This window comes from Sprattus sprattus (genome assembly GCF_963457725.1).
Source record: "Sprattus sprattus genome assembly, chromosome: 6".
Taxonomy (NCBI): Eukaryota; Metazoa; Chordata; class Actinopteri; order Clupeiformes; family Clupeidae; genus Sprattus; species Sprattus sprattus.
The window spans coordinates 3,300,075-3,328,003 of record NC_137925.1 but is presented as its reverse complement, the minus strand read 5'-3'; the positions used below and the strand labels follow the sequence as shown (position 1 = coordinate 3,328,003).

Here is a 27,929-nt window from a genome sequence, read left to right as displayed (position 1 = left end):
CGCCGCTTGTGACCATTCAGTGTACCGTCCCAGGCTAAACGGAAAAAGAATCATACAGGACCTTCCGTCTCAGCCAATCAGCTTTTGCAAAGCGTACTAAGAATACGTAATTTCCGATACTCTCCCAGCCGGTAGGGTTGAAGCAGGAGTTTGGAATTGCACCACACTCCACCCGTTAAACAGTGTAATATCCGAATACTTTGTTTTACAAAGTACTCACACCATCATGACTTTCGATATGAGAAGGTGAGTAGAAAATATTGAGAGTAATGCGGTATCGGCGCATCCTCAAAGGCTAGCATCCCTTTGTTGCATGGGTTAACTGAACTGTTTCCCCACTCTGGTAATAGTTTGCTAGGCTATTCAGCTAACCCCAGTGATACATTGTAGCCGATAGGCGCAGTGGAGCAATTCGGCCAAAATGACAGGCAGACAGGTACAATATAAGACATTATGCATTACATATTATGTTAAACAGCATGTATCGCCGGGGTTAACCTAATCGAGTAGCTCTCTGGACTCATCCATTTAGCCAGTTGTAGCTAGCTGATTTCTGCACTAATAATCCGTTTGACAAATTAATTAAATAGTGCATGTCTACATGTAAACACGCCGCGTCAGTTTTAGTTTGTGTGAAATGACTCATTCAATAATTGTGGCTTATGGATTGTGTAATTTAATCAATGTCTGAAATATAAACGTCTGTACAACATGCATGCAGAACAAAACAGGCTCTGTGCCATCATTATATCCATGCTTGATCACTTGTCCGTTTCATTGACTGACCACACAATAGTCTGCTCCCTCTCACATCCCAACTTTCCTGGAATGCACCCTGATGATGGTTAGTTTTTTACCTCTAGACACATTTCTTTTGTATGCCCATTCAACAGTGCACAGATAGCCTTAGTTTCAACTGATGATTTCAGCTTCTTTTGTGGGTTTTTCTTCCTCTAGTCAACATCAAAGCCATCCATTAGCACACTACCTAGGCATTGTCTTTGGGAGTGTATATTTGGCCTGGTTGGTGCTGGTGTAAACTGTGAGTGATGGATATTCCCTGTTTGGACCAAGACCTCATAAGCATACTCACTTTCAGTGTCTGCGGAGAACATCTAGTTCTACTTTTTTTTAATCATCTTTCATCATCTTCCTCAACATCCTTGTTGACGTTATCTTCACCATCTTGACTATCTGGTCAGGCTTTCAAAACGTTCTAATCAAGGTGCGATCGTATGTGGCATTCATATGATGCAGTCAGTTCTTCATGTTGACGGGGCACACCCGTCATACAAATAGGGAACTAGATTCACAATGTGCTCAAAGCTGTTATCAGTGTATCAATTTACTGGTCAGCAGGAACTCAGGATCCTGTTACCTACAGTTTCGCAAACATGTTTCAATCACAAGGGACTGATACAATTTCACAAAAAAAAAACGTTTTTTTCTGTTCTTGCTTTTGAGCCGTCTCATTTGTTCTTCAGTACTAGGGGAATACTTTAGTTTGAGCCTAGAACGATTCGTAAGAAGTTCTTTGTAATGGATCTACATGCCACTGGACAGTTGTACGCAAGGTGGTGTACCGTTTTTGAATTGTTATAGATGGTAATTTCATTCATGTGTTCATTTTTGATTAGGAACATTATCCACTTTCAGAGTAAATGTTGCCAGTGTAGAAGATACACAAAAGTGGTGATACTCTCTGAAATGATGCAGCTGATTTGAAAAATGGATGTCAAACGTCAGTAGAAGATACTTCCTTCGAACAAAGTTTCAACTCAATACTTTCTCAAAATGGCAAGATGCGTTTACAGAACTGGTTAAAAGTGTTGACTTCAGCCGTGGTAAAATGAATGCGTCAGGCATTTTATGAAATCTGACCTAGGCAGGTTTACATAAATGGATGACAAAACACATTTTCAAATAACTACAAAGCAACACTTTTGGTTTTATTGAGGCAAGTAATCCATCCTAATAGTGCCCCTGCTTTAAGTCAACTGGAAATGTATGTGGCTGTATTTAGAAAATGGATAGCAGGAGGAATTTGAATACAAATATGGATCTGTTACAGCAGTCAACCGTCATAGAGATACAGTGGGGAAAATAAGTATTTGAACCCCTTGCGATTTCACAAGTTTGGCCACTTGCAAAGAAATGTGTGATCTATAATTGTAATGGTAGGTGTATATTAACAGTGAGAAACAGAATATCAACAAAAAAATCCAGAAAAATGCATTTTATAACATTTATGACTTTATTTGCATTTGATGCAAAAAATAAGTATTTGAACCCCCAAAACTGACTGACAAAAATGACTTAGTACTTGGTGGAATAACCCTTATTGGCAAGCACAGACGTCAGACGTTTCTTGTAGTTGGTCACCAGGGGCCGTATTCACAAAGTCTTTTATCTTACCACTAGGAGTGCTCCTAACTCGCGCTAAAACCTTTTACGTAGGAGTAATTTCTTAAAAGTGATTCACAACGGCTCTGAGACCTACTCATACTAAGGATAATACCAACTCCTAAGCTTAAGATAAAAACTCCGTTGCTATGGATGACGTCGCTTCTCATGCACGAGTTTAGAAGAGGTGAGGACGGTGATTGGTTGTTGACAGGCTCTCTCATTAAAAACTCATTCGTGACGTCTCTCTAACAATCCCACTATATCGACTGAAAATAAGAGAATAACCTAGGCTTCAAATTAAGTCATATTAAATAGTTATGGACAGTGCAGTTAGCAGAATGCACACGCATGATGACAAGTTTGTGCATCCAACGGGAATGACACTTAGCACGTTAAGAGAAATATAAAGCGATCAATATAAAATATGGCAATTGCATGTAATCAAGGCAGTAATAATTAAAGCACCCAGCAAACTGTTAGGATATTATATTTCCAGCCCTTGACCACTTCAAATATCAGCACATACGGCCCTTCAAGCCCTCCAATCTTAATTGATCAAAGCGAAACGAACGTGAACCGTAGCCTAGGCGAAAGCCTACTGGTCCCAATAGCCACTGTCACCCCAGCGGCATCCAGCTGGTAAGTTCTCAAAAACCTGCGACCGCTCTCCGTTGAAATGCACCAGTCATCGGTACATCCAGGCCACGGTGGACGAATTATTGTAATGTGTGTCCCGTCACTGGACATTCCTGCGATCGCCATGGAATTTACTTTGATATTGTGTAATAGGCGATTGTCTGGATAAACTGTTGGATGATGTGGGGTCTACAGTGCGTTGATAGTTTGATTAATTAAACGGCTGACTGATGATTCCCAGTGTCGTCAGTTGCGTTTTCCGCGAAGCCAAACAAAAATCTTTATGTTTCCAAACATTTCACTTCGGGACACATCGTTGTTTAAAGGCGTCATTGCATCCCGCGCTAATTCTACGACAATATTAATACCTTCACGGTTTAAGCAATGTCTTTTATCAATTCCAAGTCGGCTGCAGCCATCTTACGATTTTTTGTGAATAGGTCTTAGTGATTTAGGAGTCCTCATGAGGAGTTTTAAGCTGTCCTAGACTTAGGTGCTACTTTTAGGGATAAAATATTTTGTGAATTGCTCTTAGTAAAAAAAATTAGGAGTCCTACATTTAAGACTGACACGCCCATTATTTTTAGGAGTTTCTCCTAAATTCGCCACTTATGACCTACTTTTATGACCTACTTTTAGCCCTAAGATTCTTTGTGAATACGGCCCCAGGTTTACAAACATCTCAGGAGGGATTTTGGTCCACTCCTCTTTCCAGATCCTCTCCAAATCTTTAAGGTTGTGTTTTCAATGGGAGGGAATGAGGTTCAAGCCCAATATTCCACGTTACATGGCCCCATCCATAGTCCCCTTGATGCGGTGGAGTCGTCCTGTACCCTTGGCAGAGAAACAGCCCCAAAGCATAATATTTCCACCGCCATGCTTGATGGTGGGTATGATGTACTCTTGGGGTCATATTCAGCATTCCCCCCCCTGTCAAACACGGCAAGTCGAGTTGATGCCAAAGAGCTTGATTTTGGTATCATCTGACCACATTCTGTCTCCCAATCCTCCCTAGAATCATTCAAGTGTGCAATGGTAAACTTCAGATGGCCCTGTACATGCGCTTCCTTGAGCAGGGGGACCTTGCGAGTGCTGCAGTACTTCAAAAAATGACGGCGTGGTGTGTTGCCAATGGTTTTCTTGGTGACTCTGGTCCCAGCTGCCTTGAGATCATTCACAAGCTCCCCCTGTGTAGTTCTGGGGTTATTCTGCACCTTCCGAATGATCACTGATTCGGCACGAGGGGATATCTTGCATGGAGCCCCAGACCTAGAGCGGGTGACAGTTGTTTGGTGTTGCTTCCATTCATGAATAATCGCACCAATAGTTATCTGCTTCTCACCAAGCTGCTTGCCGGTGGTTTTTTAGCCCATTCCAGCCTTGTGCAGGTCTACAATCTTATCTCTGACGTCCTTGGACAGCTCTTTGGTCTTGCCCATATGGTGGTGAGGTTGAAGGTGTGAAGTATGATTCTTTGGACAGGTTTCTTTTATACAGGTCATCAGTTGAGATCAGGTATACCTTGTTAGACCTAATGAGGACTAATCTGTGTGCTTTTTGGGCACATAACTGGCCATTGGGAGCCAGGATTATTGCTGTTTGCTTGGGGGTTCAAATACTTATTTTTTGCATCAAATGCAAATAAAGTCATAAATCTTATAAAATGCAGTTTTCTGGATTTTTTTGTTGATATTCTGTTTCTCACTGTTAAAATACACCTACCATTACAATTCTAGATCACACATTTCTTTGCAAGTGGCCAAACTTGCGAAGTCGGCAGGGGTTCAAATACTTATTTTCCCCACTGTATAGTCTGTTTTGCAGATATGGTCTCTATAGTCTGTTTTGCAGATATGGGGCCGTATTCACAAAGCCTTTTATCTTACCACTAGGAGTGCTCCTAACTCGCGCTAAAACCTTTTACGTAGGAGTAATTTCTTAAAAGTGATTCACAACGGCTCTGAGACCTACTCATACTAAGGATAATACCAACTCCTAAGCTTAAGATAAAAACTCCGTTGCTATGGATGACGTCGCTTCTCATGCACGAGTTTAGAAGGGGGGAGGACGGTGATTGGTTGTTGACAGGCTCTCTCATTAAAAACTCATTCGTGACGTCTCTCTAACAATCCCACTATATCGACTGAAAATAAGAGAATAACCTAGGCTTCAAATTAAGTCATATTAAATAGTTATGGACAGTGCAGTTAGCAGAATGCACACGCATGATGACAAGTTTGTGCATCCAACGGGAATGACACTTTGCACGTTAAGAGAAATATAAAGCGATCAATATAAAATATGGCAATTGCATGTAATCAAGGCAGTAATAATTAAAGCACCCAGCAAACTGTAAGTCTATTATATTTCCAGCCCTTGACCACTTCAAATATCAGCACATGCGGCCCTTTAAGCCCTCCAATCTTAATTGATCAAAGCGAAACGAACGTGAAACGTATAGTCCCAGGACCAATAGCCACTGTCACCCCAGCGGCATCCAGCTGGTAAGTTCTCAAAAACCTGCTGCAGACCGCTCTGCGTTGAAATGCACAAGTCATCGGTACATCCAACTGTTGGATGATGTGGGGTCTACAGTGCGTTGATAGTTTGATGAATTAAACGGCTGAATGATGATCCCCAGTGTCGTCATTTGCGTTTTCCGCGAAGCCAAATAGCCTATCTTTATGTTTCCAAACATTTCACTTCGGGACACATCGTTGTTTAAAGGCGTCATTGCATCCCGCGCTAATTCTACGACAATATTAATACCTTCACGGTTTAAGCAATGTCTTTTATCAATTCCAAGTCGGCTGCAGCCATCTTACGATTTTTTGTGAATAGGTCTTAGTGACTTAGGAGTCCTCATGAGGAGTTTTAAGCTGTCCTAGACTTAGGTGCTACTTTTAGGGATAAAATATTTTGTGAATTGCTCTTAGTAAAAAAAATTAGGAGTCCTACATTTAAGACTGACACGCCCATTATTTTTAGGAGTTTCTCCTAAATTCGCCACTTATGAGCTACTTTTAGCCCTAAGATTCTTTGTGAATACGGCCCATGGTCTCTATAGTCTGTTTTGCAGATATGGTCTCTATAGTCTGTTTTGCATGTCAATTCAAGTGATCTTTTGTGGCACTCTTAATTTACATAGCTGGGCCCACTTTTACACGACGTGCAAGGGAAAGACAAACATTTCATGGTGACTTTATTCATGCTTTTAGTATGCAGATGCAATATTTTGGTGAAGGGAGCTTGGTGTAGGATTGTACAGCATCAATGCTATCTCCATGGCCTTTTACTGTATACCAACACAGGGAGTGGGGTAAGGGAGAAGAACACTCGGTGGAGTTACTCCGAAACCTATTATATGATGGCTTAGTAAGTAAAGGTTTAGTAATGGAGGAATGAAGCATTCAATAACTTCACCGTCGGTTTTTCCAGAACCAAAAGGTCAGCTGGTGGAGAGAGGTCATGGAAACTTAGGAGCCATGGAAATCAGAGTTGTTTTTTTTTTTTAATTAATTATTGTGTGTGTGTGTGTGTGGTGTGTGTGTGTCAAGTAGCACTTTGCCTTCAATGTACTGATCCAGAGGTTCTAAGTCATAAAACCATGCATGCGCACCTCAACCCGTATAAAGGGAGGCTCTTCAGTTTTCCTTTCCAATCATTGTAATGTTCCGAAGCCCTTTCCATTTCCGCCCCTTTAACCTTAAAATAGGCAAAGTGGTTCCATGTGGGGTGACTTTCACGCATCATTAGAGAGTAGGTCAGTTAGGAAATACTGTAATTTGTTACCATGTTTCCAATTTAAATTCAAATTGGTAAGCGTTTGTCCCTCTCCAGCAAATAATACACCAATAATGTCCCATTTTTTGTAGTGAAAAGACAAGCAGGCCCTTCCGTCCGATCCAGACCCAGTTGCTCACATACTTAGGGAACACTGTGTCCTCCTTATTGTTATTCTAGCCCAATGGAGAGGAGCAGGAGCAGCCTGTCCTGTCAAAATAGATTGTGTAAGACAGGAAATGAGGCAACACGTAACACGGCCTATGTGTTTGCACTGTAACCACTCAAAGTGATGGGTAAACGCAGCAGCGGACTTCACCGCGCTGAGGCTGTGCGTGCTTAGCGGATGCGTTGAGAAACGTCTTTTAACAGAGTGTGCTTTTGGGCCCTGTACTGTATCTAATCATTACTCTCTGATGGAGTCAGGGTAAGATCACTAGATTAGGGAAGAGGGTTGTGGGAGGTGAGGGGGACTCCCGTTAGCCTCATAACAGGGATGGAGTTTAGGGGAGTGCTTAGATTTGTGGACACAGGTGTAGTTAGTAAGTTGCTGAATTCAGGCATGCTAAATAAACAGTGTATGTGTTTTATTGGTCTGGGCCCCTTTAGACAATTCTCAACCATTATGAACCATTATGATTCAGATATGTCACTAGTGGAGGTCTAGAAGTATTTAATTTGAACTTCAAAGTGAAGTTAGTGTTTTTGTTATGAAATCAAATTAATACTTCTAGACCTGTACTAGTGACATATCTGAATCATAATGGTTGAGAATTGTTTAAAGGGGCCCAGACCAATAAAACACAGTTAAGCACTGTCCTTTTGGAAGGTTTTTAGGTCTCTCACATTTCTATATGACCACTGGGTCACTGCGCTTTGAAAAGATGGTTTGCAGGGTTTGGATTGTTAACCAGAGACCTAGTAACCTTGCATCTGACATTAACTTTGTGATTTACAAACCTCAGGTGGTGTCGCACTGCACTCCTTGTCAGCATCTGTGTCTGTGTCCAGTGATTTTTTTTAAAAAAAAAAATTTCCCCAGCTGAAGCACACTTACTGGCTAGAGGCCCTTGAGCCCTAGGTTGGTCACCCATACCCCATCAGAGGCCTCCACCACCAAGGGGAGAGGGAGACCATTTGCTTTTTGAAAATATTTTTCTTCTCAGTCTTTTTTGCAGCATTTGTAACTAAAATGTTGTTAAGTTCATAAAAAATAACAATGTTATCATTTGACATTTGACTTTTTGCGTCCAAACACAAAAACTTAAAGCAAAAGACATATGCACAGGTGTTACAGGTGATTAACATTACATCATGTAATTGGCGGCAGGAAATGACATTCCTTTATTTGTTTGTAACGAACAGGTTGAGCCAGACCGATCCCTTGTTTTAACAAGCTGAGGCCCACCACTAATGGCTATCCCACAACTGTTGACTTGAATTGGGGCCTTGGTGGGTGGGTGGGTGGATGGGTGGTGGTTTTGATCGGTTAAGGTGGAGTTGATGGGAGTGGCAGGGCACAGTGAGAAATCAATGACCTCACCCTATGCTTTTCCTCCATTACTCTCTGGCATCATCACCACCTCACCGCCTCCCCCCTCTGTGTTGCATCAGCTGTGATGACAGCACTGGCAGAGGCAAGTGGAAGAAATATTTTCCTGTGAGGATGTAGCATAATGTTAGGGGAGTAGAGAGGGCAGGGCTGAAGACTGACAGAGAGAGGGGAGAGAGAGGGGGAGAGGGGGGAGGGGGAGGAGGAGGAGGAGGAGGGAGGAGGGAGGGAGGGAGGGAGGGAGGGAGGAGAGAGGAGAGAGAGAGAGAGAGAGAGAGAGGAGAGAGAGAGAGAGAGAGAGAGAGAGAGAGAGAGAGAGAGAGAGAGAGAGAGAGAGAGAGAGAGAGAGAGAGAGAAGAGAGAGAGAGAGAGAGAGAGAGAGAGAGAGAGAGAGAGAGAGAGAGAGAGATGGAGAGGAGAGAGAGAGAGAGAGAGAGAGAGAGAGAGAGAGAGAGAGAGAGAGAGAGAGAAGAAGAGAGCGAGAGAGAGAGTGAAAGAAAGAGAGGAAGGATTTCAATGCCGAAAAAGGCCTGGAGAGAGTGAGGGAAACAGAGAGGGAAAGAGGGGAGCTCGTTTTTAGCCCTTGCGCAGTTTCAGGAGCTCTTCCCAGAGCCGAAAAAGGCAATGCTGGAATGCGGCCCTCTCTCTCTCTCTCTCTTGCCCGTGTTTTTTTTTCTCCCCCAAACCCAAACCCAGGATTGTTTAGATGTGAGTGAAAATGGGATGCACATGTTTGGCTCGGTGGCATACTGTGCAGCATCTGTTTGACTCCTTCCCAAGTGACCATTCTGTCAGCTTGAGAAGTTACGCTCACCTCCATGCTAACGCTAATCCTTAACCTCGATTTGATGGTTTGTGATCCAGCCCCGAGAGCAGCCAAGATGTTCATGGGTTTCTCTTTTTTGTTTTGTCTCGTATTGTTCTCAAGCTCAAGGCCTGGAGTTGAGTGCATCCAGTGTTGCCCCGTAGAAAGCCACGGCTGCTGTTATTGTTCGCCTTCGTCTCTGGAGCTTCCTCCTGTCTGCTGATAAGATGTGGATGGCTCGCTTATGTTTTCTGTCCACTGGTGACCTCCCTTCACTGCTGTATTGTGTGTGTGTGTGTGTGTGTACAGTGAGAGAGAGAGTTTGTTGTCATGTTGAGGTTGTGGTGTGGGTGAGAGTTTGTTGTTGTATTGTGTGTGTGTGTGTGTGTGTGTGTGTGTGTACAGTGAGAGAGAGAGTTTGTTGTCATGTTGAGGTTGTGGTGTGGGTGAGAGTTTGTTGTTGTATTGAGGGTGGGGGGTGTGTGTGTGTGTGTGTGGTGGTTTGCTGCATTTCTGTGTGTGTGGCAGGTGAGTGTGTGTGTTGAATTTGTGGAGTGTGTGTGTGTGGAATTTGTGGAGTGTGTGTGTGTGTGTGTGTTTGGCCAGTGGCAGACCCCTTCCTTCCCCAGGCAGGAGGAAGAGGTGTGACGGCGTAGCCTGCCGATGGGCCCCGGCTCCTCAGCCTCAGCTGCACCGCTGGTTTACCGTGGCCGTCTGCCATAGATAACATTCCTTCACGCCGCCGTAATGCTCCCCCTCAACCCCAGCCCCACCCCCCAGCCCCACCCCCCCTCCACCCCCCTCCACACTGGGAACAGTCTGTGCTTTCACACATGCCCTTCAGTGAGGAATGCTGCTCTGTTTACTTTTTTTTCTCTTTCTTCTTCCGCTCTCCTTCATTGCTCTTCCTTCTCTCTTTCTTCCTTCTCTCTCTCTCTCTCTCTCCCTCTCTCTCTCTCTCTCTCTCTCTCTCTCTCTCTCTCTCTTTCCCCTTTGCTGTGACTGCAGGTTCGATATCTACAGGAAGGTGCCTAAAGACCTGACCCAGCCTACGTACACTGGAGCCTTCAGTAAGTCTGATTGTGTTGACCTGTCAAGTGGGTGGGGTGTGAAGGGAAGTTTGTTTATTTGATTATTCAATTATTGATTTGTCGCTCTGTCAGGATGGGTGATGGGGTGAAAATCATCCAACCAATCAATACGCGTCAGTGGTGATAAGCGTCAGTCCTTATGACCCCTCATGGTTCCAGACCCTTGCGTGATTTTTCATCTCCTCATCCGACTAACCCCCGTGCGCTATCACTATGGGGATTGATTATTCACAGCTGATCAATGCTGTGACATGGCCTCCACTTCCTGGGAGGCTGGTATTGATTAAGCGCCTGTTGCTTGTGTCATGTGACTGTGCACTCTGGAGAGCTGGAGCTGCTGTGTGGGCCTGATCAGAGGTGGAGCTGTAAGCGGCGGTGCCTCAATGCGCCGTCATGTGTGTGTGTGTGATGTCACACACGGGAATCACCACTCAGGATTTCATCTTTTGTTGCTTTGGCCCCAAGGAGAATGCCTGCCTCATGTTTAGTCATGGCTGCCAGAATGACTACACACATACACACCACCTGACACACCCACCATAAATCCAAAGATCATAGTCATGCTTCCCCCACATAATTAACCCACTTCTCAAGAAAGGATGGGTTGATGGATATACACATTGCTCTTTTGTAGGTAATGATCTGAGAGTGATAATTTTTCTGTGTACATACATACTTGAGATAGTACACAAAGGTTCCCGTTCCGCATAAACTAAGAACCACTGACTATAGAATGAAACATGGCGTATTTTCGAACACTTAGCTCACTTAATAACGTTGCTCATACCATGAAATGGGTCTATTAGGGCAGTGGTTCTTAACCTTGGTTCGATCGAACCCCAGGGGTTTCGTTGAGCCACTCTCAGGGGTTCGGCAGGGGTCAAGACACACACAGTATAGCCCAGTTCACACTAGCAATGTCGTTTTGAAGAAATCGCATTTTATTTTTCAAATTACGAGGGGTTCAGCGAATGCACTGATGAAGCTTGCAGGGTTCAGTACCTCCTGAAAGGTTAAGAACCACTGTATTAGGGGATTGCCATATCCTACAGAAGAAGTGAGTGCGATTACTGTATCCTGTGTTGAACCCAAATTGGTGTGTCATAGCGACACTCCCTAATGTTTGTGTTGTGGCTAAACATTACCATGTGCGAACTGGGGCAAACCACAGGCTCGCAGCGTGACGTTGTGACCACAGGATCATGTGACCACCACCGGTGCCTGAGGTGTGTCTAAAGACCATCTCCATGGGAACGCATGCTCACCTGCTAAGGGGTTATGACTCATACAGTCACATGACCCCAGTGGCAACACGCCAGGCTGTTAAAGAGCCTTGATATGCACCGCAGGGCTGTCGGATTGGAATTAATGCCGCCAATAAGTCTATTCTTACCTCCCAGATGTGCTTGCTGAATCACTGAATACGAGCTTGGAAAAAGTTACCGAAACTCACAAAAAATTACAAAGCCAAAAGAAAATGAAACTAATAATATTAACAATACTGTCAAAGTAAATAAATGTACTTTTCTCTAATCAAGCTCAATGGTAGAATACAATCCTGGTGATAATTTGCTGTAGCTCACTATATAAATGAATTTACTGTGGCTCACTATATAAGTGAAAACAAAATATATATATATTTTTTTTGATTAATTCTATTTTTGATGCTAGCTGTATTGTTTTGCTGACATGCTCATTATCTCGTTAGTGTAAACAAGACAATGACCCTTGGCCGTATGATCAAATTCCTTTATCTTCGTCTCAACGGCTAATCAGTAACCTGGCCTGAAAGTATGAGAAAAACATCTTGTGTAACACCAGTTCGCAGGCCTCAAGGTGAACCTCTGTGTGTCTGATACTTTTGAGGCCTCTGTATGCTTACGGCTGTTAAACAGCTAGGATGTGTTCCTGTCTTTTGTGGCATTCTTCACATAGTGTGCTCAAAAGTGAGGGTGAAAAGCAATAAACCTCTGACCTAACAACATGTTTCTGTGTGTGTGTGTGTGTGTGTGTGTGTGTGTGTGTTTCTCTGTGTGTGTGTGTGTGAATGTTCTTCTTTTCCCACAGTCTCAATATGTTGCTGTGTCTTCATGCTCTTCCTCTTCCTCTCGGAACTCACTGGATTCATAGCTACAGAAATGTACGTATGCCACATGTTGTGTTCTAGAGGGGGATGACCTTTGCCCCACGAAGGAAAACACCAGAAACTCTGATTGTGGTTATATTTATATTCATGACGGCATATATTGAAAATGTAAATGTACTATGTTCACATCAATGTCTTGTTTGGGAAAGGACTAGACCAGTAATTAACAGAGATTTGTCATGTTTCCCAAATTGCTGATGACAACTTTACCAAGCAGAGACACTCCTCTCTCACACACACACACACACACACACACACACACTCAGTTTCATCTGTATCTGGAGGAAAAATGTCCCTCCTTCATGCCCCATGTTAAAGTGATGAGTAGTAAAGCAGAATGGAAATCACATCTCCATCCACCCGCAGTCCTGCTACATATAGCTGTCTGCAGCGCCTTGTGTAGTGGATCTTCCTCCCTTCCACCACAGATGAAACTCAGGTAGTCCCCACAGGGTGTCCCTGAGGGCTCCATGGGCGTGCCTGTGGTCTATGACTACAGCAAGAACCCATCCGGGAGTCACTCGACACGGAGCGCCGCCTTCTGCTATTTAGCCCTGGCTGGGTTGTTTTTGTGGTTAAGCGATGTTGTAACTAGTAGTTACGGGATGTCGAGCCCGTCAAAGTGTCAGTGTGTCCTTTCGGCAGCGATTAAGGGAAGGAAGCGAAAATGTCTCCATAACAAAAAAACCCACATTTCTTTCTTTAGGTGTAACTGCTTCCGTCAGCACTTTATAAACACATTGCCATTTACATTTTTAGTAATTTTAGAGATGTAGAAATGTACAAACACATGCTGTCACATGGGTAGGGAGGTCACGGCATTTGTGCGGAATGTGAACTGTCAGCTGCTGACGTAATTAGTCAGATCTGTAAGATGTCAGGAAAGATCTCTGAAGCATGGCACTTGTGTTTTGTTTTTCTGATCCTAGATTCCCATTATGGCTTCTTCCTCCACTAACCTTAGTCTACTTTACGTTGTTGTGTTTGCAGAGTAAATGAATTGTATGTGGATGACCCCGATAAAGACAGTGGGGGGAAGATTGAAGTGAGTGTAAACATCAGTTTACCAAACTTGCACTGTGATTGTGAGTATTCATTACGTACATATACATCTCTTAATTCTTCTCTCGTGTTCAAGCAACCCCCCCCCCCTTTCTGTCATGTTGTCCTTGTCATGGCTTGTTCTTGACGCGCCAGCAGCCCTTTGTATGGCTCCAGTTGCAGTGTGACCTAAATTAACTCCAGGAAATGATAAATACCACGTTGAGCTCTCGTTGTGTTTGTTTGCCTGTGCTGTAACATGATCCACAGACATGTTTGTTGTCCATAACATCTTCTCACAGTGAGAGTGTGTCCCTGATCACCACATCCTTCTGTTGTAGAGTGGACCCTGATGTTTGGGGCTTTTTTTACCCATCTCAATGCCCCTTTAGTGGTAGGATATGATTTAATAGGAGGATAGAAAGAATGTGCGCTTGAGACCAGTCAGTCCCATTTGTCAGGTCTGTTTTTGCCCAACCTAAACAGTACAGGGCACTGGAATGAAAGTTGTGACCCACTTAAGTGTCCCAAAATCGCCTTGTTTGCCCATAATAGATATGAAATGTGCTCTACTGGCAACATTTCACTTCATTTGTTTTCAATGGAAACATATACATGTAATTCCAGCATTTATGTGGTTACATTCCCTAATTCAGTCGGTCATTAACCACCCCCTACTGGGAAGTGATTCACCTGCTCATAGGCAAACTCGCATCTTCCTTTTTCCGTAATCTCAGCAACATCCCGTCAGTGATTTTTCCCAGCACCACTCCCAAAAAAGGGTCAGATCTAAGAAATGTGTCCAGAAAGGGTGCGAGTGATTCTATCGCCCCTCCTCCTCCATGACATGGTTCTGAAAGTATGCCCTGTGACACAATCAGAGCGGCAAACGAGAGAAAAACTATTCCTAAACACAACCCAAGGAAAGATGAAAGGTTGGAGGAGGAGAAAGACGAAAGGAAAAAGTAAGCACTTTTGGGTTGTACCAAAAATGGAAGGATTTCTTCCTCTAGTTAAAAAAGGAAAAAAGAATGGATGAGCTCAGTTTGAGTGTAAGGCTGGACTTTTCAAGCTGAGTGAGTCAGTCTCATGAAATCTGGGTTATAATAATGGTAATGACTTCACGTTGAGGGAGCACACATTTACTTGCTCATTCGGACATGCACCCACGCACTCGCGTGGGCACACACACACACACACACACACACACACACACACAAACACACCAATTTCTCCCTCTTGCTGCCATACAAAGGTCATTCCTCAATATGACCCAAGCAGAGACTGTATACGTAGAGATGGCCCTGTTGGCTCAGGTGTGTTATGAAACTCTGTAGTGTCCATACGCTTCATTAGACCAACTTCACTGCTGACCTAATACACTTTCCTGTGACGAAACCGTGTGACGGACTGGATCAAGCTGCTCACAGAGCACATGACGCTAACAACAGCGCTAATATCACTAGCGCCAGCTGAAATGTGCAGGGCGTTGTGCCATAGGCCTTTGTCATCGCCTCTGTCAGCTGCTGACTACTAAAGTAAGAGGTCACCGCTGATTATGTATTGGCTCTAATTTACAAGATAGGCCTTACCCTCCTTGATGGTGCTAGTCCGCTGATAGCTGTGTAGTAAAAATAAATGATGGGGATTAGTGGGTGTGACCACGCTGGAGTTTCAGGTCCTTTCTCAAGGGGTATTCCATACGAGGAGTGTAAGCACACAATTGGCTGAATCGGTTGTATATCTTGATCTGTTGTGATTCTGTCTGTATGGTGTCACTGTTCACTGATTTTTGGTCGACAATGTTACACCTTAACTTCAACAATCCACATGAAACTTGGCATGGTTGTAGCCCCACATGGCTAGTGCAGAATATTAGGTTTGTGTCGTCCCTGGGTGGGCATTCCATTTGTGCTAGCCCCCCCCTAGAGTGAGGTAGGCTTGAAGGAATCTTTGGGCAGTATTTCAACGACCGTCTCCTCAAAAAAGGACATTTAGGAGGCTCTAGGAGGCACATGACCCTAGCTCATTACGGCTCATTTGTGCAGTAGCACAATGGATGTCTTCATATAGTAACTCGCAAGTATTGCTTGAAATATCTTTGGTATTTTTGAAAAATGCTACGGTAAGAAATATCATTTATATTACGTGTGTGTGTATATATATATAGTATCTCGTCAAATGTATATCAAATATGATACAGCAAACGTAATTTATCGGTAAATCCTTCCATGGTCTTTGTATTGCAATTCATGATGCTGACTGAAACATCATATCTCAGCAACTCTGATGACATGAATCTTTAGTTAGATTAAGAACCCCTTCCTGAGGTGGTGCAAAAATATTCATTTGACAACTGGGGTAAGCAAAAATGCTTACAATAAAGCAAAAAGAAAAAGTTCCTTTTTGGGGGGGAATAACCTCAACCCACATGACATTTTTCAAAATGTACCAAATGCAATTAGCAATATTGATTTGTTTTTGAATATTTTGTTCTGGTCTATTCCTATAAATGGCCATAAGGGCATGTATCACATTTAATTAAAAAAAGTATTAGTAGGTTTCACATAATTCTTGCTCATCCTCTCACTTTATGCAATGGTCAAAATACGCCTCCTCAGGCAAGACTTTGAGGTGGATGGTGGACTAAGTTTCCCTGATCTGTATCTGCTTCTCCAGGAAGTAACTAGTTAGATAAGTTGATGGCATTACAAAAAAGTACCATGTTTAATAATAGCCCCGTTAATTGAACTGGGTGATGGACCGATGTCTCGGAGGCCTGTCAGTTGATGCTCTCTTGCACACACACCGGACACACACCGCTCCTCTTGCATCTCCCAGTTACCCCTGTGGACCTCTTCTCAGGGCTCTGTTAGTTCTTTCGCAGTCGGTTACGACGCCCCCCCCCCCCCCCACCCCCTCTCTGAGCACCAGCCCATCCTGACAGCTCTGTGTTAAAGTGTTCGCCTTCCGGACACTCGCCAGATTGTGCCTTTACCCTTGAGCGCAGCGGCTTCTCCCAGTGTTTTTCCACCAGCGCCTCGGCAGGCCACGCGCCAGATGTTGCCCACCCAACTCTGCTCCTTCGGCTCATCCCTTCGGCCATTCGAGCCCCAGATTCTATGTGCACTATGCATGCCTTACAGGGTTGGTACGGCTTCCTAAGTAGGGTTAGGGAGGTTGGGGATGGGGGAGGAATAATGCCTGCCCTCCGTCTCCGTGTGTTAAAATAAGAAGCTGTGATCACCGTACCCCTGCATAAACATAGCTGAGGTGTTATTTTCGGCGTTTTAATAGATGAGGTCTTTCGGAAGTCGGGGTGGGGGAGGTAGAGAGGGGCGTGGGTAGTGTTGTGAGTGTTTTGGAAGCTGTCACCACTGCCTCTAAAGGTCAGGCACCAGATGCCCCTTTAAGCCCTCAGGAAAGGCCATCTGTAAATAGATGCCCGCTGTCGTGTCTGGGGCCCCTCGGACCCTGTCTGGTAAGGTGGCAGATTGGACGCTTGGCAACCTGTGCCCACTAAAAGAGTGCATGATGGTGTGTTGGGTAGACGGTCTAAACCTGCCCCCACTAAAAGAGTGCATGATGGTGTGTTGGGTAGATGCACGATGGTGTGTTGGGTAGTTGGTCTAAACCTGCCCCCACTAAAAGAGTGCATGATGGTGTGTTGGGTAGATGCACGATGGTGTGTTGGGTAGATGGTCTAAACCTGCCTTCCACTGGTGTTGTGTTGATATCTCCCCAACCCGTTCAGTAATAGGATTCATCACAGAACCACTGTCAGCAATAGTGTGTGATACTGAGAGAGATGTGTCATTTTCCTGATTATACATCATCATTGCTTCTCATGGGTTTCTGTTGTACTCCTACACCCACACATCTCTAGAGTCCACAAAAATGTTGGAACTATGTATTATTCAGATGCATCCTGTGAACCTGTGTTCAGCGGGGCTCAAGTAGCTCAGCCATGTTTGCGAGCAGTCCAGAGGGGCTAGGGGGAGAGGAGGCCAGGGACTGTTTGTTTGGCACTTAGACGTGATTTATCCCCTGACCACATGAGAGTCCGGCGAGGCCCGGTGAGCAGCACACTGCTCTCTGATCCGCTCGTGCGCTGACCTCATCTTCAGCTATGTTTACACTGGCTGGCCTCCCTGGAGCTCTCTGGTCTGCTCGCAACTTTCTCTGTTTGTGTGTGTGTGTCGCCTATGTGTGTGTGTCTGTGTGTGTCTGTGTGGTTGTGTGTGTCTGTGTGTCTGTGTGCGGTTGTGTGTGGTGTGTGTGTTGGTTAAATCTGCAGTGAAATGAAAGACCTGACTCCCAACTTCTTTCTCTCTCTCTCTCTCTCTCTTTCTCTCTCTCTCTCTCTCTCTCTCTCTCTATCTCTATCTCTCCTCCCTCCCCAACCATCCCCATCCAACCATTTTACTTCTCTCTTTCTCTCCTGGATGTCTTATGTTTTCTTCTTTACACTCTTCCCTCTCTCTGTCTCCCTCTTCTCCTGGCTGCAGTGGTGGGATTGGATATCCAGGATGAGATGGGCCGTCACGAGGTTGGCCACATTGAGAACTCCATGAAGGTTGCCCTCAACAACGGCTATGGCTGCCGCTTTGAAGGAGAGTTCAGCATCAACAAGGTACCAGTCCGGCCCCCCTTCTCCACATAAACCAAGCCCTCTCTCTGCCCTTTGGGACTACCTACAGCCACAGCAATGCTCTCACATCAGGCTTCAGATGATAAAGGGGGGCTTTTGTGGGTTTTCTGGGGTTTGTTTGATCAGGGTGGCTTTCCACGAGGCCCAGGGCACTGTGTATGAGCTCAGTGAGATAAAGAAAAAAAAAGAAAGAAAAAAAAAAAAAACCCAAGTTTAAATTGGGAACAGCGCGTAACAAAACAGGAACATGCACGTAGGGGCTTGTTAAACTGTATACTTTTGGGAGCGCAGTGAGGACTTGACATTTCCCAACTGTCCACAGTGATGGCTTGATTTGCGCCAATGTGGTTTAGGAGAAAAAAAAGAATAAAAGAACATAAGACATCTATTATTGGATTTGTTCCTAAATCATAACTCAATGTCCCCTCAGAGGAAATGTTGTGGCTTAATGATTTGGCGTGACGTAAATTCGAAAAGGGCTCGTCGGTGAGAAAGGAAATGGTTTTGAATGGACCACTGTTGCTCACAGTTACTCTGTTTCGGTTCGAATGTGTAGAAAGGACAGAGAGAGAGAGAGAGAGAGAGAGAGAGAGAGAGAGAGAGAGAGATGGAGCGAGAGGGAGAGGAAAATATTCCAATTAAGTTCAATTATTTGCCTCCGTTCTGGGCAGATAAGAAAAAGAAGAAAAAAAAAAGATTTATTGAGCGGCACAGGAAAAAAAAGTGGGCACCACCCAGATGCAATTGAATTACTTCTTAATGGTGGTTAGCGGCGGCCGGAGCCTCAGACCCGGATAGAGAGGGGGGCCGATGAAAGAGGGGCTGTCAAAAGCCCCTTTGTTTTGGGCCGCTCGTTCGGTTCATTAGCTCTTGCGTCACCAACCCCTGGAACATTAGATTGAGTAAAAAAAAGAAATTGAAAAGGAACCGAAAAAGCTTTCTTTATTAGATTGAGCGACTTTTTTTTCAGCTGGGAGGTCTACTCTGTGACCTATATCACACCAACATCACTTGACTCGTGTGTGTGTGTGTGTGTGTGTGTGTGTGTGTGTGTGTGCGTGTGTGTGTGTGCGCGCGTGTGTGTATATATTTACAGGCGAGACCAGACCTGCCAGGTACCGCCGGGCTGTGTTCTCTTTCTTGACTGTGTTTTCAATGTTTCTTCAGGTACCTGGAAACTTCCACATTTCCACACATGGTGCTACCGCTCAGCCTCAGAACCCAGATATGACCCATATCATCCACAAACTGGCCTTTGGGGAGAGTGTGCAGGTATGGTGCCCCCCCCCCCCCCCCGCGCCCCCAGATCACTGGTATGTGGTTGAAATGTGATACCGTTCTCTACGTGAATGGTGATGCAATAATAACCTCGCAGACCTCAGAACATAGTCTTTCTTTTTTCACAGGTACAAAATGTCCAAGGAGCCTTCAACGCATTAGGGGGGGCAAACCGCATGGAATCCAATGGTATGTAGCCTGTGTGTGTGTGTGTGTGTGTTTGTGTTTCAAGCCCAGGAGACGTGGGGTGGTCCATGCTGTGGGTTTAGATAGCAGGCCTTTGAGATGATAACACTGTAGAGACACCTAGTGGCCAATCACAGAATTACATCAGCCTTTGTTTAGGGCTATACTACGCCTGTCAATCACATCCAGTTGACAGTGCACAGGTTATTCACGTCCAGAAACCAACCTTCATTGATATGTTTTTTTCTCTGTTCATTTTTTGTGTCTGTAGCTCTAGCCTCTCATGATTACATTCTGAAGATCGTCCCAACAGTCTATGAAGACCTGTCGGGGAGGAAACGCTTCTCCTATCAGTACACAGTGGCCAACAAGGTGAGCTTCCTCTCTCCCACCCCCATGTCTTCTTACATAATGGAGCTGAGAAAAAAAAAAAACACCCCCTATAAAAACCAACCTTGTTGTACTTAGTGTACAAGTGTACTTAGGCTATAGGCTCTACCTGACACTGGGGTTACTATAGCCACCACAGCTCCACCTGACCACCCACAATGTGTGTGTGTGTGTGTGTGTTGACAAACAGTCATCAATCCCCCTGCTCCGCTGGCAGAGCAGGCAGCTGGTGGTGTGTGTGTGTACGTGACCAAAGCCACACACACACACACACACACACACACACTAGTGGCTCCCATAGCCTGTCTGTGGTTATGGGTTTACTTCAGCAATGTCAGTTTAATGGCCCCCATGTTGCTAAGACAGAAAGGGAAGGATGTAATGGTGTTTAACCTCTAAATGGTGTAGATTTGTCTTACATTAATCACTGCTGTACTAAAGGATTGGCCTATTGGTGTACAAGTGGACACTGGGATTGATCACATTTGTTGTTAACAAGTTGTGCACAGGCCAATAATAATTTGTAAATGACCCAACCTTTAATTAAAGGATACAAATTGATTATGAAGTATGTAAATGGTAGTTTTGAAATAATATTTGCTCCGTAGTAACTTTCACAGACTTCAGACTTGCCTTAACAGTAGATGTCTTCCCTTTGCTGAGGTGGAACTGTGTAAATAAACACTTGTCAAGAAATGTACTGAATTTGATAAGCTTTTTAACATATATAGCAAACCTTGTGTGTGACATTTCCTACTCACAGTGTAGGAACAATGTTGTGTGTGTGACTGTTAGACTGAACAGTGTTGTCTGTGTGTGTGTGTGTGTGTGTGTGTGTTACTCTGAATAGTGTTGTGTGTATGTGTGTTAAACTGAACAGTGCCGTGTGTGTGTGTGTGTGTGTGTGTGTGTGTGTTTGTGTCTACTGTTTGACACTGAACAGTGTACTGTGTGTTACACTGAACAGGTTCTCCCCTGGCATATAACTTGGCAGGTGCATTGTGGGATGCCCAAAACCAAATTCATTGTGATATACCTTATGTTAAATTCACTGTAGTTCAGTAGAACAGTATTTTTCGCTATCTGCTTCTCTCTCTCTCTCTCTCTATCTCTGCTTCTCTCTCCCTTCCTCCCTCTCTGCTTCTCCCTCTCTCTCTCTATGCTTCACTCTTTGCTTCTCTCTCTCTCTTTCTCTCCCTCTCTCTCTGCTTCACTATCTGAGACACACACACACACACACACACACACAGACACACACACATTCAGAAGAAAACTGACGCAACCATTGTTAAGTGCATTGCAACTTCTCAATGCCAAATGTCATGCCAGGCATATTCCACTGAACGCCATGGTGATATCAATCGCAATCGTAATGAGGACCATCCTTTGTGTTATGACTCTGTTATGAGTAGTCAAGACGACAACTCTGCCTCTGTGCTTAACGTCAGCATCAAAGTTTCACTTCACCCTGGCAATAGCCTGCCCCCATTCACTGTTTCAACGACTGCGTTAATGTGAATGAGTCGTGCTTCTAGGCATGTTGCGACTCGAGCCCACAAAAGAAAGGCCCAGAAACACACCATCGTTTCTTATCCTTGGATAAATACTCGGTGAATAAGAAAGTCCCACAAACGCACTGATTTCTTATTATCCTTGGATACATCCTCGGTGAGTAATACTCTTAGAGCGCAGTGTTGTGCAGTCCTGCCCTATCTGCCCATCTTTGGCTCAGTGATCTCGCAACGAAGTCACGAGAAATCAACGCCTTAAAGGTCAGGTAAACGAAACTGGAGAAAGAGTGGTGATGTTTGAACTCAACAGCCAGAGAAACACACCTCTCCTGTTAGCGGTCTTTCAGAAGCTCCGCCACCCATGTTCATGGACGTGCATTGCCAGGGCAGCGATCCTAACGACTGGACTAGCGGACATATGGCTAAATCCAGAGTGTCCGCTGCCCGTGGGCCAATGCAAGACATTTGAAAGAAGAGAGATATATTCTTACTTGCATGTTGGATACATAATGGGTAGACCCAGTGACAAGATGATGTTCCCTTACACACTCATTACTTCTTTATTAAGTGTATGATATACATGACATGCCTTTGTCAAGCTCTTCATCCAGTCACTGTAGAAATGGAGCTGTGGAGACGTATTAGTGTTATGAGAGGGGTTTCGCTTTCTTGTAACAAACTTGGCGTCTGTTGGCCAGACTGTCACATTTTCCTTACTCTGTTTTTAAAATCTTTTTTATCGTGGTAGATTTTTTTACGGTTCCCTTTTTCTTTCTTTCTCTGGACTGTCTCCATGCCATGCTGAGTTTAGAACATTACATCATCTTAAGAGTCCCTTTCCCTTCTTGAAATCTCCCCTGTTATTCCGTCATCTTCTAGAAATAGTCTCCACATTTCTCTTGGGTCCCCTCAACTTCACATGATCTCTGAATCAGTGTCTCTGATGGTTGAGGCCTTCCTGTAAGCACTTGCGTATTGAACACATCAATATTATGATGCACAATAATCAAAATGACAAAATCAGTCAGGGGCTTAAAAGGAACTCTGTTTCATTTTGAAGGTTTGCCAGTCCCAAAATTGTAATCAATCAGTCAATCAATTACGGTATGAATCTAGAAGTAATCTATCTCTGTTTGTATTCCCTGTAGCACCCCCTCCGGTCCCATTGTGAGTCCTGTCTGTGACCTTTCAACCCTGCCGTTCTTCTCCCCTCAGGAGTACGTAGCCTATAGCCACACTGGAAGGATCATCCCGGCTATCTGGTTTCGCTACGACCTGAGCCCCATCACCGTCAAATACACGGAGCGGAGGCAGCCCTTCTACCGGTTCATCACTACTGTGAGTTTCATCATGAACAAGAGCAATCTGAGATTTCTGACCTCCAGCAAGGGTTGACGTTGATAGTAAAGCAAGATCTAAAACGTTCATCTGAACAATAGCCCAAAGTCTACATTCATTGTAAATTTCATTAAAATCCGGTCATTGGTTTTCGAGAAATGTCACTTTAGGTGTGAAAACAAAGATCCAAGGATCCAGATCCGGATCATCCTGAAATTTTAATGGGGATGTCCCAGGACCAAGATCAACCTCTTGTGAAAATTTCAGAAAGATCCGCCCAGTAGTTTCTGAGAAATCTTGTCCACATACAGACAGACAGACAAACAGACGGACAAATAAATAAATACATTAACGGACCCGATCGCATAACCTCCTTGCTGGAGGTAACAACAGTCTTTAATGATGACTTACTTGCGTACACTAATGATGACTTACTTGAGTACACTAGAAACTACACAGTCTTGGGAAAAAACATGCCTTTTAACACTGACTTACTTAACCAAAGAATACTAGGACTGAGGCCATCAATAACAGACTTCAGTGATTTACATACTTTACTTAAAGATTAGTTCTATTGTCACCACTAAGGAATGAGGCCATCATGAACAGACTTCAGTGATTACATACTTTACTTAAAGATTAGTTCTAATGTCACCTCTCAGGTGGCTCGTTGATGTCTCAACTTTGTCTCATTTCCTGCTCCGCCCGTGAGTCAGCCCGGGCAGCGCTCCTTTCCAAATGATGGATCTAACCAGGGATTATGCTTCTGTTCATCAAAGCACAAACTGTGAACGTAGTGTTAACCCTAATGTGAAGGACACAAACTGAAGGCAGGGTCTCTGTGGGGAAAATGTCTGAATGTGTTCAAAACTCAAATCTTTCATGAGAATTTCAGTGCGCGGTGTTTGGGCACTGTGTGTTTTAATGGTAGTGTTGTAAAAATAAAAAAATAGTTCCTGAAACATGAGAACCCCATATCATGTTTCAGGAACTACATTTTTATTTTGTGTGTATCTACAAAAAATACGTTGATGCTTGATAGGCTCAGATTTTGTACAGCATTCAAGTTTCTTTGTTCACAGAGACAGTACTAGGGGTGGCTAACTACATGGCCTGGATACTTACAATAGACTATCATTAAATGGCTTATGAATGTAACAGTTTTGAGTTACATGGAGACGTCTGTGTCTGTGTGTCTGTGTCTGTGTCTGTGTGTCTGTGTCTGAATGTAATCTTTCCTTTTTGAGCACAGACTACATCTCTTGCCCTTTTACTGTTCTTCCTGTGCCAGATGTAGTGTATATATTTACGTATTTGTGTCATGAACACACCTAGGGAACAGCGTGGAGGAATGAAGGTTAAATTATGGGTGGGGATAAGATGGTTTGACATTTCAAAGCCAGCTAAACTAATGCGTCATGATGCTGGAGCTCGAAGTACGGGGATGACTCAAGACAGGGAAGAGGAATGTTGCAGTGGAATCATGATTGGTACTAAGCCTATGGATATAGCTTCATCAGATGGGGATTTCATTCTGGTGGCATGACGCGATCCCTTTATAGCTCCCAGTGTCATATAGAACAAGCTGTTCTGGATCACTGCATTAATAAATGATCTGTCTGTTGAATATGTGGATTTGTCCCGTCTGATCTCCCCTTACTCTTGCCCCCACAGATCTGCGGCATCATTGGCGGGACGTTCACCGTAGCGGGCATCATCGACTCCTGCATATTCACAGCCTCCGAGGCCTGGAAGAAGATTCAGCTGGGCAAACTGTCATGAGTGCTAACCCACCCAGCCCAGCACCTATTTATACAATTCAGACTTGCTGCAACACGTTCCCCTTACGTCGCCCCTTATTCCTGTTGATGCCCTCCTTAATGCAAAGAGTCATTATTGCCTGTATTTGTCATATCTCCCCCCCTGTACTACATACATCAAGTCTCCTGTGTAAATTACCCACCACCCATCCCCCCCTTATTTACTTAAATTTTCGAATGCGAAAACATTATTGTGTGTTTATAGGATTTTCTTGAGTTTCAAGAAGGATATTTTTCAGACGTAATTGACTTTTATTCAATGTTTACGGGGCTCCGTGTCTGGAGTTGCCTGGCATGATGCGGATTGATGTGCGAATACCGTATTAAAACATCATGACCAATGGTGCCATTCCTTCGTGGATGTATGGAGACCAGGTGTGTGTATGTCAGAAGAGTACTGTTTTCATACTTGGCAAAACTTACTTCCGTAAAATACTCTTTTAGTACACCGAACTGCCATTCTCGCTCCACCTATTTTGTATTTATACTGAGAGGCAGTGGATAAGGTTATTAAAGGGATTTAGACAGGAAGTATAGCACTTTTTTTAATCATTGGTCTGGAATTGCAGAGTTTGGAAAGAAGATAGTCAGGCACTTATACCTTTTATTTCTTGGTTCTATCATGAAGTCATGGTTTTGATTACAAAGCCTCTAGGTCATTTTTTTCAAATTAGAGATCCAAGAGGTGTTTATTTAGTGCCTTCAAGGTCATACTTTCAGATAAAGGTCATTCTGATGTTTTGAATATGTTCATCCCACATAATTGGTGGGTTACAGTTCTGGACCCTGAACTGGACTGCAAGAGCAGGCCTGTGTTTGTAGTCTAGCACACCAGAGCTATGTGCTTGTCAGTAGTATGATGAAATAGCGTAGATGTGTCATTCCCTGGGACTGCCATTGCCCCCCACTGCAGACCTTATAGTTTGGTGTCTTGATGTTTAAGTGTTATGTCAGAATGACAAAAAAAATGACAAAAAAAGAACAGTGATTGTCTTACAGTTTGCCAACCAAAGCATTGTCTGGTGTGATATTTTTGTTAGAATATTTTAGTGTCCAGAAATTTCCTTTTTTTTTAAGATTCTCAGTGATCTGTGCTTATGAAGGCGTACATTTGTTTTTACTGGGAAATGTAGGTTGTTTGTGTGTACGGGTCTTGCATGTCTCGATCTGTCCTCAGCGGTTTCCTCTGCATAGACCTCGCCCTGCTGGACTACCCTGTCCGGAGCGACTGGGCTTTTTTACTTTCCGTTCCTGTTCAGTCTTCACTCTCCCGAAGTTCAGCAACAACTTCTCCATCTCCCAGGCCGACCGAGTTTCAAGTTGACCCAGCAACCACAACATCTGTGTCTCTTGTCTCCCGTGGCAACGACATACGACTTTTGTACTTTCTGTCTTCTCTCTGTCTGTCTCTCTGTCCATTTAAGGAACTACAACCTGCAAGCATTCAAAGATGTGGGACACACGCACTCGATTTACAAACAACTCGTTGCCATGTCGACCTTGATCTGGTTTGTCTACCTTTTCCGTTGATTAAAAAAAGCCACATAAACAAACGGTCAGTGTGGTCTGTGTTTATGCATACATTGCGCTCCCTGATGCTGCTGTACTCTCTGCTGGCGTCTGACGCCAGACCAGCAGCCTAGACATGACAAATGGATGCTAACCAGACTCGCAGGGATTACATAAGAGGACAGCAAAGAGGCGGCCACACAATGAGCATTGTTTTCAACGCGCACACTCCCTGTCAAGGAGCTCAACTCCTGTGATTAAATAGCCTTCATTTACGCTACTGTGTTATAAAACAATGGATTATTTTTATTTATTTGTAGATTATTCAATATTACTATTTTAAGTTTTTTTTTATTATTATTGATTTCAATTCGAAATTAAGTCACAAGACAAGGAAAAGAAGATATGTTGCTTTATTTTCTCCCATACAGGACTATTTGTTTGTTTTCAGTTTTTAATATTTTTTTTACAAATACACAACAGAAGTATACTCTTGAGAAAAGGCTAAATGCAGCTAGATGATATAAAATACTTTTTCTTCTACTCTTTCTTCCTCGCTTGATTTTCACATAAGGGCGCCACCCAGTGGCTGCAAAGAGAACTTGGCACACAACGACCAGTTCAGTTCAGTGTGTGAGAATTTGTAGGAGTGTGTGTGTGTGTGTGTGGAGGTGGCTAGGGAGGGGGTTAAGGCAGGAATGGTAAAACACTGCAGAATAGCAGTCCAAATGAGAGAATGGTTAATGGATATGGTTTATGGATAATGGTATTGGAGGGTAATGTTTTTGATGTTTTTTTTTTTCCTTTTCTGTTTTAAGGGGTTGGGAGGCAGGGGGTAGGGGTGTGGATTCAGTGATGACTGTTGCCTGTCACCTGTCATCAGCCTATCGGGCTACAGGTTGGAGGAGGCGGGACAACTTCCTTCGGTGACCAGGTCGTCGGGGACGGAGAAGAAGTCGAGGCCAATGCCCTCTTCAGACAGCTGCCCGTACTCATTATTGTAGAACGTCTGGCCCGAGAGCTGTGAGTGGAACGGCGGCCGGCCTCCTTGAGCCGACGCATTGATCAGACGCTCCGTACTACTGCCAATCAGAGGGCTGGAGAGAAGATGAATGAGTTAACTGGGTTGGAGTAGAAACAACCCTGACCTCGAGCTCTCACACGTGCAAAAAAGTAGCATCATCACTCAGTGGGAAAACAGATCTAAATCCAGATTAGAGTAATCTAATACAAGTTCATTCATATCGTGATTACCCAAAGCAGATTCAATTAAAAAAAATATATTGGCTCATTAAGGGCTCGGAGTCCACAGCTTTTATATTTTCCCATTCCTGTTTTTCTATAGTTCTATTAACAAAGCTTTGACAGATAACATTGTGGACAAGACAACATGGGTGCTGTGGGGAAGTGGGGCCATGTTAGGGATGAGTACTGGGTGCTGTGGGGAAGTAGGGCCATGTTAGGGATGAGTACTGGGTGCTGTGGGGAAGTAGGGCCATGTTAGGGATGAGTACTGGGTGCTGTGGGGAAGTAGGGCCATGTTAGGGATGAGTGCCTGTGCTGTGGGGAAGTAGGGCCATGTTAGGGATGAGTACTGGGTGCTGTGGGGAAGTAGGGCCATGTTAGGGATGAGTACTGGGTGCTGTGGGGAAGTAGGGCCATGTTAGGGATGAGTACTGGGTGCTGTGGGGAAGTAGGGCCATGTTAGGGATGAGTACTGGGTGCTGTGGGGAAGTAGGGCCATGTTAGGGATGAGTACTGGGTGCTGTGGGGAAGTAGGGCCATG

At 44.2% G+C, this 27,929-nt stretch overlaps 2 protein-coding genes across 2 annotated transcripts in view; one reads left to right on the top strand and one right to left on the bottom strand.

The window, feature by feature from the left end:
• Nucleotides 1–147: 147 nt before the first annotated feature.
• On the top strand, nt 148–26,169 carry ergic1 (endoplasmic reticulum-golgi intermediate compartment 1). Its single transcript, XM_080840127.1, has 10 exons — nt 148–246; nt 10,191–10,252; nt 12,341–12,413; nt 13,410–13,504; nt 17,969–18,093; nt 19,279–19,383; nt 19,518–19,578; nt 19,847–19,947; nt 22,692–22,814; nt 24,489–26,169. The coding sequence occupies exons 1-10, from the start codon at nt 227–229 to the stop codon at nt 24,594–24,596; spliced, it is 873 nt and encodes a 290-aa protein (XP_080696253.1). The 5' UTR covers nt 148–226; the 3' UTR covers nt 24,597–26,169.
• A 672-nt stretch (nt 26,170–26,841) lies between these two features.
• Nucleotides 26,842–27,929, bottom strand: part of flt4 (fms related receptor tyrosine kinase 4) — a 53,116-nt gene continuing 52,028 nt past the window's right edge. The window contains exon 30 of the mRNA XM_080840045.1: nt 26,842–27,240. Coding sequence (XP_080696171.1) covers nt 27,036–27,240 — 205 coding nt within the window. The 3' untranslated portion in view covers nt 26,842–27,035. The remainder of the gene's footprint in view (nt 27,241–27,929) is intronic.

Bases quoted from the DNA above. Each gene is read 5' to 3' on its own strand.
- ergic1 (XM_080840127.1), top strand. From the start codon at position 227: ATGACTTTCGATATGAGAAG. The intron at 10,253-12,340 runs GTAAGTCTGATT...CTTTTCCCACAG, and splicing joins TACGTACACTGGAGCCTTCA to TCTCAATATGTTGCTGTGTC. The intron at 22,815-24,488 runs GTGAGTTTCATC...TTGCCCCCACAG, and splicing joins TCTACCGGTTCATCACTACT to ATCTGCGGCATCATTGGCGG.